The following is a 15042-nucleotide window of genomic DNA, read 5'->3' on the forward strand; positions in this document are numbered from 1 at the left end:
TTATTGTTCGAAGGTTTTCGAGGAACTGAACTAGACGACAATAACAAGTCGAGAGAACAGCTCGGGAAGGTTACCCATTAACCTTTTGGATCACGCTGGGATTGAAAGTGTCCCATCTTTTTGATGCACCGTATTACATGGTGGCACATTTTTAGTCCCACCTCGAAATATTGCAATAGCTGCATGAGCATAGGTTTATATTTCGTCTTGTTTACGTAGAATAGTTGGTAATATCTTCTATAAATGTTATAAATGTATTCACTTGTGTTGGCAACGTGCAACATGCCAGTACAGGTTCATCAATCGTTGCAAGGGGAAGGTTTATTGCAACAAGCTTTTTTTCTTGATTTTATGTGAAGAATCGTAAAAGTAAGTTAATAATAACGAACTTCACTATATTCGAGTTCGATTAACGAATTCGAATAAAAGTTAGTTCTACAGTGGGTGTAGAATGTATTCGTACACCGATCAATTTCCCAAAAAAACTTTTCTGCGTAATTGTAGTTTATTAACTTCTTTTCTTAGCTTCTTTTTTTATAATCAATGATATTTTACAGATTCTCGGAAGTCTCTAGGATAGATATAGTCCAAACAACATTTACTAGTTAATATAATTTGTGAAGTTAACAAAAAAATCCGAAAAGTGGGTAAAAGTATAGAAGCAATAATTACGGTAGAGTTTGTAACGTAAACACATTAGTTTATTGCTCCGTACGAATTAGAAAACATCAAATTTCCAGTAAAGTACTTTTAAACAGTTGTGCGAATACTTATTGCTTCAATATTTCTATCGATTAATTGTTTTTTTCTTGTTAATTTCACAACTTACATAAATAGCTATTTTTTTTGTAATCTGTCTATTCTAGAGATTTCCAAGAATATCTAGAATGTCATTGCTTATAAACAATAAGTGAATAAATTACAATTTTACATAGTTTTTTTAGAAATTGATCGGTATATGAACACTTTCTACACCCACTGTATATAAACAAGTGTTTTTTACATTATGTGATTCTTTTATCACTAAAAATATACCAATTTTGTTTCATTTAAAACTCAATCAAATTTCTATGCAACATGGATCTATTTTATTATCTGAAACGTTGTGCCGGAAAGAGTTAACATACGTTAAATTTGAATTATGCGTACCGATACACGAACAAGAATAAAGCTAGAGAAATGGGACCTTCGAAGACGTTCAAAGATAGAAATGAATTTCACTGGCGTGTCTATAATATTATTTCTTTTGAATATTATATTTTCCATGCTAAGTAATTGTAAAAAATTCTACAAAAATGTTTCCAAGCCTAAAATGCTCTTTACCCGTTCCCAATGTACTACGGCTCTCTAATGACTCTTTTTTCCTACACGCACTTCGCCGAAAATCGATAGCCCAGTCTAAACATCTGCTCGATGGCGTCCACTCTGTCCTGAACGCTTGTCATTTGCACTCGAACACGCGATCCGCAACGCAGATATCTCTCGAACCGAGGTTAATAGCTTGTGATTTTTTGACTTTTGCAGGGGAAAAACTGCCAAACGGATTCCCGTTGATATCTCAAGCGCCGACGACGAAGGTGGTCGAAATGGGACACAATGCGGTCCTCCTCTGCATGGCTATCGGTTCACCGCCGCCGATCATATCTTGGGTACGCGACACGTTACCTATCGACACGAGCAATCCACACTATACGGTTCTGGAATCTGGTAAGTACTGCTAATACCGAATATAGATTCGTTTTTAAGTAAGTTTAAATAAATTCGCGTTCCTCGCTATAGGTATTCCACTATCTAAATTTTGTGCAGCAAAGTACGATTACATTAGCGTGTAGAGTACGAATCATACCAAGGTAATTCGATCGAGAGTACGTACAAGAATCAAATTCTTGAAAGTATAAAGAGTGGAGGAAACCCTGGAATTAGATGCGTCTAATGGAATATTTCATACAGTCAGTCCCATAAGTATTCGTACCTCTATATTTATTGAAGAAATTTGTCTAATTTAAATGAACGTTTCATGTTTCTAAATAAATTTGCAATTGTAAATGTATACATGTGCAAAGTTTATTCATTTACATATTTATAATGGAAAATTGATGTGAAAACATGAAGCCTGCCATTTAAATTAGACAAATTTTTTCATTAGATATAGAGGGTGCGAATTTTTGCGAAATATAGTTTTTCAATATTGCTCCTGTTTCTATAGGGTATCTCGATTCAAATCGTACAGCAACGTATAAAATTCGAACACTTTAGGATGGTTTCGTGGTTATGATACACGGCGTATAGATTAACGAAGATTACAGGCACGAACGACGTTGAAGGGTGGGTCAGGGAGTAAAGTGGATACCGGAGATATAACGTAAAGGATCGAGGGGAAGGAAAATATGGATGGTAGATAAATCGAAGATGTTTGGCCGCTGTGCACAGGCAGGTAACAATAGGGTGAAAGCCGTTGGCGCGTGTCATATCTCGTCGAGTGCCAGAGTGCGTAAGTCACTGTCGACTCGCGGTAGCGTTGATCGAGTGGTCACGCGATATGGGAACATCCAGCACATCCATCTCGTTTGCCGTGAACGGCGCACCTGTTCTGCTCGAGGAGTACGCTTCGCGTCTGGTCGTTCGTGGATCGATATCATCGACGTTTTCGATGAAACTGTCAAACCCCCAAGGCTTTACGCTTAATCGAACGAACTATAAGTGACGTCATCGAGTACGTCACGAAGTCGGAATTCCTTTCATCCGAAAATCGTGCTAACAAGAGATACACTACACATTCAATTTTTATACGAGCAATGCCTTTCATCCACCCTCGATAAATACTAGATATATTACCCGCAAAAGCACCGTCTATGAATTTTTTAATTATTCTGAAAATCCAATCGCACTCGACCGTGTCTATCGTGGCGCATTCTCTCGACGCGTTCTTGAACGAGTCGGTGACCGCAGTCGTTGCAAAAACCGACCAACACTACTGGCGGCATTCGAGCCGCCCTCGATACGACTAACGAACTCGACTGAATGATCTTTCGATCGACCGCGAAACGCGAATAAGCTCTCTCGGCGAATTTTATGCGAGCCAGTCCACTGTCCGTCGAGTGCACTTGACAAAAATAAAGGCTCCACAGAAAAACTGACAGAGGTGAAACCGTGAATGAATCGATGCCCTCGCGTCCCTGCCCCCGTTCTTTCCATAAACGCGAATGTATATGTATACATTCTCCCCGAAAGAATGACAAATAAACTGGTGACGACAGAAGGAGATTTCAACGAGTAGCCGCGATTCGCGAAATATAATTCGCGATAACGGGGACAAAACAAACGAGCAAGGTTGTTTCGCTAACGCACTATGTAACCTGTTGTCATTGTTATCATTATTTTTCCGTGCCGTCCCGGTCGCATACGCGACGCAACGCCCACACGCAACACGCGTGAACGTACATTCATGCATATACAATGTTCACTTTGTTTTTATCGCAATGGCGGTATCATTATCGAGCGGCACGTCACGTAATACCGGCGTGCACTTGCCCGACTATCTTTACGGCGGACGGCGCAGTTTGCCGCGACGTGAAAAGTGTACATTAGATGCAGGAAAGCCGGCTACATACACACACACGCCACCCAGTATCGGTACAACGTGTACGTGCATGCGTTATGCATACATCCGCGCGTGTCCCGTGTACAGACTCTTCCATAAAATTCGTTACGACCCGACCACTCGTCGGGCCGATTCTCGACGCCCCCTCCTCGGCCAGACGGCATTGATATACAAGCTAAATTGATTAAATCGAACGTTACCATGTCTATACCTCGGATATTGTTAAAGTTAGCCGATCGTGAGTCGTCACCTGCGTTTTGGATCGCGTGCAAGTAGAAAAACCTGTAAGTGGTCAGACTTAGAAGATACTTAAGAGGCCTATGAGGCTTCAAATTTTAGTGTAGTTGTTTTTGAACGATATTCATATACTATATTTTCTTAATTCTAAAATTCCTAGTTGCTGATGACGGTAACAATAATTGCAAATCGCTTGGGAGTCGACATCTACGGTTTGGATCGCGTGCAAGTAGAAAAACCTGTAAGTGGTCAGACTTAGGAGGTACGTAGGAGGCCTATGAGACTTCAGATTCTAGTGTACTTGTTTTTGAACGATATTCCTATACTATATTTTCTTAATTCTAAAATTCCTAGTTGCTGATGACGGTAACAATAATGACAAACCTTTCGCAGATAGAAACTTACGTTACCGAACTCCAAACACTGTTTTTCCCAATCTTTCCCAATGATTAACACGTTGGCCGCCAGGCTACAACTCGTGAATATTTCTACAAGGTTACAATTTTGTCTTGGGGCAATTGAAAATTAGATAATCTAGCATTTGTAGTGTTTAACTTTTTAGCTCGACAAATTCACGAATCACAATCAGTTTTATTTTTATTAACGCCTCACCATCGGAATTAATTTTTTTAATTCCGTAATGAAATGTCCCATTTCTGGATGGCATGGCGATTAACGTGTTAATAACAATCGATCTACTAACAAAATTATCCAGCCGTCTCTGCCCCCCTCTTTTAGGAATCACTTGAAAGTCTCTCGAGCGAACTCCCCATCCTAACCTCTCCGTCCTAACCCGTTTCAGTTCGATCGTTTTCCAGAAAAAATTCTCCGCCCGTGCTTCGCATATTGATAATTGTCGCTCCCGATTTGGCGCCGCTGTACGTCGTGCCGCGGTTGGCTGGTCGCCTATATCGCGCGACACTCGCACGTACGTCGATCTTACGGGGTCGTGCAACCGCCTGTGTCGTATGCGTCGCACGTATAAACGGGGGTATCGCGTGCGTGCTCGTCGCCGTGTCGCAGCGTCCGTCCGCGCCTATGCGGAAACGCGCGGTCGCGGCCATCTTATCGAGGATTCTCGCGAGGAAACGCGTTCCAGAAGACGCACGCTCTAGGGTAAATTTCTCCGAGCGGAAATTTGATCGGATACTACTATCGGACTTCGGGCGACCCGATGGGATCGAGGCGAACCAGCCTAATTTATACTCGTGGGATATAACACAATTTTACGGAGAGCGAAGAGGTTCGTCCAGGTAATTCGATTTATTTGACAGAAATGTCGATGCAACGCGTTGATTTATTTTCTTTTTTTAAGGTAGACTCTTGTTTAATCTTTTCGACCTCTATTAGTTATTTCTAATTACTTTTGCGCCAGATTACAAATAAGACTTGTAAGGGCGTACAGTCAATCCCATAAGTATTCGTAACCTTTTATGTCTATCGAAGACATTTGTCTAAATTAATTGATAGGTTTGATGTTTCCAAATAAATTTTGTATGATAAATGTATACATGTGTGAAGTCTATTTATGTACATATTTATAATGGATCATTTATTTAGAAACATCAAATCTGTCATTTAATTTAGACAAATTCCTTCAATAGACATTGAGGGTACGAATACTTATGAGACTGGCTGTACGAGAAAGAAATGAAATTCGCGCTGGGGCAAATTGTCTCTTCGTATTCAACTACAGCCTTTGATATATAACCAACCACAGTTTAATACTTTCTAAAAGTATACCTTGTTGAAGAAAGTCAGGTCGAAAGGTTCGAAAGGAAAATTATTCTTTTTATCCCCTTAAAAGTATCACTATTCTCATTTTTACTCCCTCACGATCGATAAACCATTTCCGTCTTTCGAGCATCAAAGCTTTCATTCGCGTCAAAGAAGGTATAAACCATTTGGCGTAGCTATGCCAATGTATTCCAAACGTCCTCCAAACAATACTTTTAAGGGTTAGTAGAATATCCCTGGCCACTTGCGTATGCAAACGAGAACCCTCTAGTTCTCGTGGGATCAAAAGATCCTCCAAACGAAAAATAATGGGACAATGGCGAATGAGAGATAATCATTGTTTCGGTAAGAAGCCCGTAGAATTGTTTTCACATCGCGAGGGGGCGAGGGTAGAACCGAGAGCTGACACGACGAGAGAGATAGAATAAAGGAGGGCAGAATAACAGGCTCGAAGCGGAAAGCATTCCCCTCTAGTCGCATCAGTCACTCGCCCGGCTCCCTTAACGTTATTTGCGTGTCTTCGCGCAGGCCCACCCCCGTCAATACAGTTGGAAGGCGTACGCTAGGCGACGCAAACGTCGCCATACGGCACCGTCGCTACGTATATCCCATAAAATATACGGCTTAATGTATTGCAAAAAGTACACGACGAGGGCAATGTACTTCCCGCGTGTATCCGCGTACTAACTTCCGCGAAAAGAAAATGGATGGCACGGTGAAACAGCGCCGAGAGGGAGAGTGAGTGGAGGGCACCGCGCACGAGAAGACGTCCGGGAAGAAAGGGGGAGACAAAGTGTTGCACCACCGTCACGGATGGGAATGCGTTTAACGACTGAAAGTCGTAAGGTAGCTTCAGCGTTAACGAACCTGCCACCGCCGAACGTTTTTGTAACCTGTTCGAAAAGAGGTGCTGCGGAAAAAGCAGACCTCTCTCGAGCCTCTGCCACACCCGGTGGCCGCGCGTTATTCAAATTCTCCGCAAATTAAATTCACCGCATCCCGGGCCCCACGGTACGTCGTTGTCGGGCGCGTATTACGTTAACGTTGTAACCCGTTTCTAACGTTTCTAACGTTTCTAACGTTACGGAGGTATTGTTAGGAGTCCGCCGGGGCCACCGCTAGCATTCGTTCAACGGAGTGGGTACATTTGCAATTTACGTTAGTAATATCAAAGTATCCCAGGTTATTATGGAGTGGTGCTCGGAAACTCCGAAGTGTGCCGGCATTGCCGGCATTGTTGGTGAATTTCGCGAAATCCCATCCAACGAGCCGATGGCGGCGGCGGCGGCGGGGGCGGCGGGGGCGCGGAGTGTATGGACGAAGAAAACTTTGGGAAGCTTCGAGTATTATCGTGTCCCGGCTCGAAACGGTTGAATCGAAAATGCACAAAAACACCGCGGCGGATGCCGTTGAAAGCTGGTTTCTGGGGGATGTTCGGACGGCGAATGTAATTTCGACATTCTTCCCGTGGCGAGGGAACAAAAGCGGCGGAGAAACGGAAAGCGGGATAGGACGCAGCATTACACGCACGGACAATGCGGTCGCGGATCTCCATTTCCGTTTATCGCGCAAACGAGACAAATTAATTAAAGTTAGACGCGGCGGGCAAGCCCCAGCGTCCACGGCGTATTAAAATAACGGCCGCGTTGGTCAACGGAGGCCACTTTACGATAATTGAAGAGAATTAAACACGCGCGGATTCCCCGGCACGCGAGATAAACCAATTTAACGTTTCATTAGATCTTTGGCAGCGCTCGCGAGGTGTGGCGGAGGGGGGGACGGGAGACAACGCGCGACCAAAAACCACCTACGTCTCGAGCGTCGAGGCGCCGGGGAACCGCCGAAAACTCGCTCAAAGGACGGCGACGCGTAATTGCGCGGGAAGACCCACTCGACGAAAACCTTAAGCGATTGCCGTCGCCTTTGTGGCGTCGTGGCAGGGTAGTTTCGTGAATATTTCTTATAACCTAAGACTGTAGAAATTTGTAGTCGAGTGGTTTGATCTATTAAAAAATGTTTCGAGGATTGAGGCTATCGGGAAGCGATCAAAAACGGGGTACCACTTTAATTTCGGTAACTACTGATGTACCTGTTCACTCGAAATGAATAATTTTGGTGTTACGTCTGAAAACCATCCTGAAGGTGATACGAGGGTTCAAAAGGCTAATAACCAGTTTTAGTTATAACGATATAAGTGGTAATGACTGTTTTTCAAGGGGTGGACCATGGGCTACTTACATGCAAAAAGTAATTTATAGCGTTACAAATATAAAAATACAACAAATTTTGTTCGAAAACGTTATTGACTACTTTCTTGAAATTTTGTGAAGAACAAAAATCGAAATAACGAAATCACAGCCACCATCATGCACCTTTTGTGACGAACCTCTCACAGTTAAACATTTAATTGAAGAATCTCAAGGAATGCAGCACAGTCGAGTAGAGTTCAAACTTTTAAATAATATGCAGACGATTCCCAACAATAGAAACGAATTTCTCAAACTAGTAGATATATTAACGGAATATAAAATAATGAATAACTTGTAGTTGAATTGTAGATATTAACGTGGCTACTAATAACCATGTAGTTAATATGACCTTAAACAAAGGAATTAAACAAAAAATCATTGTCTTCGTATTTTACCTGCAGAAGTCACAGGCAGGGTCACCTAAGCATCTTGAATATCCAACTTGTTACGAGCGTTTATTTAAATTGGATAGAATATTTTCATTACCGTAATATTGTAGCTGATAAAAAGACAAATTCAAACATGTACAACACATTGACCCCCAGATGACCTTATGAGAAGTTAGTCTTATAAAATCAAACTGCAATGTAGATAATGTTTTCCCAGCAGGTAACCCATCTCTAGACCACTTCGTCTAGCACATGCAACGAGTAAAAAGTAATTCCAGTCTAACCATTATGGCACGAGAAACCCATCTTCCAGCAGCGCCATACCAGGACGCTTGCATATAATAGATTTACATTCTTGTATGAAAATCGCCATAAACACCGTTCATAGTCTCTACTGTTAATACACGCGTCGAACGTTTACATTAGGTACGAGCACCGAAGTATGAGCGCATTTTCCCGGCCCGTGGGTGGGCCGTTCCCCTTAACGCATCGGGAATCGTTAAATTATATTTTCCAGTGCTCGTAGCGTGAAAGCTATGAAAGAGAGAAGGGCAAAGTAAAAGCGTGGGAGGGCTGTTAACGCTTCGTCAACACTCGTAAAATTTCCAGCATTAAAGCAGCGAGGCTTGATGAGCAGGGCCTGGAACTTCGAAACAAGCCCGGAGCTACTACCGCCAGTGCTTAACACCTGCCCTGGGATTCTCGGTGTTCGCCCGTTCTTTTAGACCGGTCTCTTATCGCCGTTTCTTCGCAGCGAGTCCTGCTCTCAGTGGCGGCTCGCCTACTTCTCTCTTAATTCCAGCGTAATATCCCCGATCGTTTGGAAACTTCTGTAATTGTCCGTAACGATAATGTAGGAATGCGAGGGGGAGGGAGTAACACGGAAACCTTGGATATCGTCGTAATAACCGAGCCGAACGGCGGGCTACCGGCACCGGGAGTTGGAATCGCGAAACGCGTTATTCGCGATATTTCAACTGGTCCCGCGGACCGAGCCTTTCGATAATCGCGCGACAGCGAGAGCTGTGATCGCAGCGAACGGCGCCGTAAACGTTGCCACGTCCTGGAAAACTTGACGAGTCCGCCAGCGTGGATGGTTTTTAAAGAGGAAACGGAAGGTTTAACGTTTCAACTCGAAATTCGTAAAATATTCCTCGGTGCCGAAGTTTCGCCAGAGGAAGGGCAAAGTTCGAAACAAGCCCGAGGTGAAACGAGCTCGTCTTAACACCTGTGCTGCTAGAATTCTCGCCGTTCGTCCGGTCTTCTAAACCCTCTGCTCCCTCGACTCCTTTCCTCCCCCGCTCGCGTTACGCAGCTACAGACACCCTACGGATCTTCTTTTCCCGCCGTGTTTTCCGCCCACCTAGCCCCCTCGAGAACCACCCCTCGAGCCAGTAGACCATCTTCCGCCCACGGGGGTTCACTTATGACTACGCTGACTGCACCCAGACCGGAGGGATTGAGTGAGTTACATTTGTAGCGATAGAGGCAAGTTACGCTAATAGATAGCCGAGGCTCGGGGAAGGACTTTTGGCGAGGCGAGGTCTGCCTTGGATGCTGGGTTATTTGGTCGCTGACGGAGGACCGTGTGTATAGGGGAGAGTTATACCTTAATTGGACGTCTACGTTGCGCCAGGTTTGTAATTTGAGATTTAGGGAAAATTTGGCTTGTTTGAGTAGCAGGTTGCCTACGTTAATAAACAGATGATGATGTAATTTTATTAGGCTGGTAAGAAATTAATGTTAGTTTTCGAACTTCGAACTGTGACGCTTGGTTTTGGGATAACAGTTCACTTTATTCTATTTACGTTTCAATATCATCTTACAGTGCGATGTCGCGCTCCATGCTGATACGTATGCTTTTATTTTTACTGTTAATTGTACTCACTTCGAGTTATTTACTTCGCAATGGATACTAAGCAAGTTCGTGTAATATTCTTATATGAATACTAGCTGCGCGTGGAATACTGTTCTTATTCTATTATAATATCTCCGCCCCAGCGCCACCTATCGGCTCCAAATTGTGCCAGAGACTTTCTTTTTATTTAAATATTATAGGGTGTGAATTTGAGCCAAATCGTAAAATATTCCTCGGTGCCAAAGTTTCGCCAGAGGAAGGACAAAGTTCGAAACAACCCCTGTGCTGCTTGAATCCATAAATAAGAATTTCCGAAAAAAGCGACTCTAGCGCTACCTAGAGGGATCTAACACAAACAAAGATAATCCGGAGCACCGCACGAACATATGGTGTGAATGTAAAGGTGAGGTCCCATGTATGCAAGTTCAGGCGGCGAACACGAGCAACGTCCACTTGAAAGTGTCAACTCCTCGCGCCGGAGGGCGCGAAGTAACTTCAATCGATTCCTGATGCTTCTACGATCAAAATGATATCTCACATCGCGTAAATCGAACTATTTTTAACGAAATTATATGCAAAATCTGATTGCATAATTGAAAAGTTATTTCGTTAAAAATAGTTCGATTTACGCGACGTGAGATATCATTTTAATCGGGAGAACACCAAGAATCCAATGGCATTCGCGTTCACGTGGATTCGATGAAGAATAAAGAATTCGATTTTATCAAAAATTGATGAGTCGATGGCCCATTCGATCCCAGACCCTTGAGCGACCCCAGGTAGGCGCTCGGCCGAGAACAAAAGACGGGCAGTCCATCGTAAAATGATAATGTACATAAAATGTTTATATTTTTCATCAGATTGTCGGGAAAATAATATCAATGGATTCCTTATGTTTCTCCGATAAAAATGATATCGAACGTCACATAATTCGGATATTTTTTACCTGAAGAAGCATCGAATACGTCAGCCTGTACTGCAAACATCACTCATCAAATCGCTAACACCTTTTTTTGTCAAACGGACAATAATATAAGAAATAATCTTACCTCATAGAAAACTGATTGAGCAATAAGATGCTTTGATCATAATAAAGAATAATTTGAATTAAAAGCTCAACCACTTTGTATAAAAAGGGTTAGCTCCTAAACATATAATTATCAATATGAATAATATTCTAAATTTTAATATATACAAATTTACAGAAAGAAGAATAACTAATCAAATCAATTTCGTTAAAATTAAAATAAATATTGGTATAAATAAGTAAATAATTATATAAATTAATTTTTTCAATAAAAAAAATTCCTTATTCAATAATTTTACAAGATCTGGTAATAATGCAGTTAAATATAAATTATTTCATACTTTTCACTGCATTTTTTCGTACTTTTAAGCAATTATATTTACAGCTGCTCATATAAATTAATGGTCATATAAATTCATATAAATTAACTAGAAATTCTTTTAATACTCTTTAGTGCAGTTTTAATGTTTTTGAAATTAGTTTATCTCTTAAAAATGGAAAACAGGATTCTAGGAAGCACCCGGTCTCCTGACGCCTTCCAACGCTCACGGAAAATCTAGTTGGTTTAATATGCTCCTGACGCGTCAGAACGCATATTTCGTCAGATAGCATCAGCCCACGTCACGTCAGGGTAATGTGAACGTCGACACGCAAAACCCTATGTTAGAATTTCATACCACGCGTCTTATGACGTGGGCCCACGCCTCGTCAGAGCAGTCTGTGGGGCGCTTTAAGGTGGATAGCTTCAGTGGATTAGCCGACATGGTCAGACATACATACGCACCAACCTTTTTCTACACTAGCGGACAAGCAAACCGGAACGATTTTTCAAATACTCATAACTACGAGAGTTTTCAACCGATTTTGGTGAAACTTTGTGAAGAGTAGTCTTCAAGTGTTTTCTGGGTGTGTGCAAAGTTGCATTGGCGAGGATTGATGTGAAGGGGTTAATTCACCCCCCTGAAGGGGATGGTGTAGAAAAACGCCTCTTTGAAACAGGCCAGGGATGACGGAAGGGGTTGAAAAATTCAAAAAAACCTTTGGCGCGACTCTCCTTGACGCCCTCTACAAAATGCACCACTTGAAATCCCTCTCGGACAAACCCACCTCCCACAACCCCCCACGCCCTCTAAAATCCACAATTTTTGGACGACGGTCTCGATTTTGGGCTCAATGCATTCTCTGGACTCCATCGCCCATACTGTGCTCCCCATAGGCGCCCTTTGGGAGGTGGCTCGCAAATTTTCAACCCCCTTCGTAACGGAGCACTTACACACATCGGAGGGCGATAAAATTCACCATGTTTGTTCTTGATACGTTAAGGATGAATGCCGAAAAGGTTCCGTTTCGAAAACTGCCCCCGGAGCTAAAGGGAGGGGGGCAGAGGTAGGGGTGGTCCACCCCCGAGTGTAAGGGTTGGAACGTTGTTTCGTCGCGGGGATCACATGTCCAACAGTCCAGGGCATCGGTGCGACACAGTTTTGATGTCTTTTTCCCGCGTGAATGGCAATAAAATTCGAAAATATCGATTTTTTTTAAATCTCGCTTCCAACTTCAGGCCCATCTACAGAGTGAACGAGTAACCCCACGTCAACACCGTTCGCGAATTCGGACGCGCGAATGCTTTGTTAACATATCCCCAAAGAATCAGATTTTTTTAATCACGCTTTCGTTGTCAAATCGGCACAGATTTGAAAGAGTAGTAAGTGGGCCAGACGGAAACGGCGTTCAAAAGTGGTGCGAGACCAGGCCCACCAAGCTACCGTATTTCGCGTTGAAGCCCGATTTAATTCGATCCCCCGCATCTTAGCGGCGCCAGTGTCGTTACTACCACATACAACATAATCAGTGAGCCACACACACAACAGCATGGTCCTATATATGTGTATTTGTACCTGCTTTAAAATGAAACTGAATAAAAAGTAAAGGAAGGAAAAAAAAGGCCCTACTTTATGAATTTAAATTTATTACACATAAATGTAATAAAAATATACAGTACAATATACAATAAAAAATATATATAATAAAAATACGGTAAAATGTACAATAAAAATATATAATTAAAAAATGCAATAAAATATACAATAAAAATATATAATAAAAAATACAATATACAATAAAAATACGGAAAAACGTACAATAAAAATATATAATAAATAATGCAATAAAATATATAATTAAAAAAATACTTAATACCTTTAAAGCATTTCCTGCTGGCTGCTTGGAGTCGACGCCTTTGGACAGCACAATCTGTAATTGTAACGAAGAATTAATAGAAGCACCTTTTAAATGACACACATAATACTGAATACCTATCATAACTAAAAAAAGAAATGCAATAGAAGATATTAATATTGTAAGGTAATACACTAACCTCTGAATGAACCAGGAAGTACATTATAGACGCCGGAGTCTCTACTGATATCAGGATCAATGAAGCCCTTCAGTCCCATGCTGTCCTGAAGTTCCACATTGTCCTGGCATCCAACGATGAGCACGGGTTGATCTATATTAACCAAATTATATAACATTGTATATACATTAAATGTTGGAGGTCTTCTCATTTACATGTAGTGTATAAATGTTATGTTTATATATTATTTTATCATATGCATATGTATAGAGATCAAAAACTTACATTCTTCTTCTTCTTCACTTTCCATCTCAGTTTCTTTCTGTGACTTGACAGATGCACCAGGTGCTAATTGATATTAATAGAATTCATTAAATATTTTCATTACAAATTTTATAATATACTTTAAAAATTATTTACCGTTTTTTATCGTCCGATGTCTTTAGTAAAATCGTTGAATTGCATCCAATCGTTCCAATCGTTGAATTATCGATCGTGTTCGATCGTGCGGTTAGCTTCGAAACAATTGAAAACGTTCGTATGTTTCAGTGACCAAATATGGATATATGGAGTGAGGTGGAGTTCAAATTTTGCCGGGTGCATACACCATAGAATAAACTTACACAGAATATGAACTTAATAGTACGTAAAAGAGTGACACTGGCGCCGCCAAGATGCGGGGGCCCGAATTAAATCGGGCTTCATGGTCACAAGAGTAGAGCTTGGGGGCCCTGTGCGAGACCCTGCGCCCGTACGGGTCAGCCCACGTTAAATTGGAGTCCGGTCTGGTCTGTCCACGTACAGGTGCAGGCCCTTCGCTCCGCTTCTGAATGCCGGCCCACTTACTACTCTTTCAAATCTGCTCCGATTTGACAACGAAAGCGTAATTGAAAAAATCTGAATTTTTGGTGACCTGTTAATAAAGCATTCGCGCATCTGATACCATGAACGGCGTTGACATGGGGTTACTCGTTCACCCTGCAGATGGGCTTGAAGTTGGGGGTGGGTTTTTCCAGAAAAACGACATTTTCGTATTTTATTGCCATTCACGCGGGAAAAAGACATCAAAACTGTGTCAGCCCGATGCCCTGGACTGTTGGACATGTGATCAATGCAACGAAACAACGTTCCAACCCTTACACTTGGGGGTGGATCAACCTAATACGAATCCGTACTATGAACGAGGTAATTTCGATGAGTAGTAGCTTCATTTCTACGAGATCGTCTCGCGATCGAACCACGTGACCCCACGGATTGGAGGAACCTTTAATTCGGTGTGTTTCCACGGCTCGATAGCTCCCAGATCCGTTTTGGACGGTCGGAAATGAAAGGAGAATAAAAAAAAATGTCGCTGCGGTTAAACGCGTCGGAAAATTTGTCTCGTCGACAGAGGAATTTTCATTTCGACTCCGGGCACGGTCGTGCCCGCAAGAAACGACGACCTCGCGTAGCTACGTTTGCATACAATTAACGGCTCGTTTCATTGGTAGCAAATAGAACGGCACAAGAGGGTGTGGGAACGTCAACGGGTAATTCGATTTCCTTTCCGGCGGAACGCATTCGCGAACCGACGTTGGCTGCCTCGAATCCT

At 42.2% G+C, this 15042-nt stretch overlaps 1 protein-coding gene across 15 annotated transcripts in view; it reads left to right on the top strand.

The window, feature by feature from the left end:
• Positions 1-15042, top strand: part of LOC128880862 (tyrosine-protein phosphatase Lar) — a 589166-nt gene that overhangs the window by 529539 nt on the left and 44585 nt on the right. For all 15 annotated transcript variants that reach the window (XM_054131372.1, XM_054131374.1, XM_054131368.1 and 12 more), the window contains one exon: positions 1525-1707. In XM_054131372.1, the coding sequence (XP_053987347.1) occupies positions 1525-1707 (183 nt within the window). The remainder of the gene's footprint in view (positions 1-1524; positions 1708-15042) is intronic.

The sequence above is a fragment of the Hylaeus volcanicus genome, chromosome 8 (assembly GCF_026283585.1).
Source record: "Hylaeus volcanicus isolate JK05 chromosome 8, UHH_iyHylVolc1.0_haploid, whole genome shotgun sequence".
Lineage (NCBI taxonomy): Eukaryota > Metazoa > Arthropoda > Insecta > Hymenoptera > Colletidae > Hylaeus > Hylaeus volcanicus.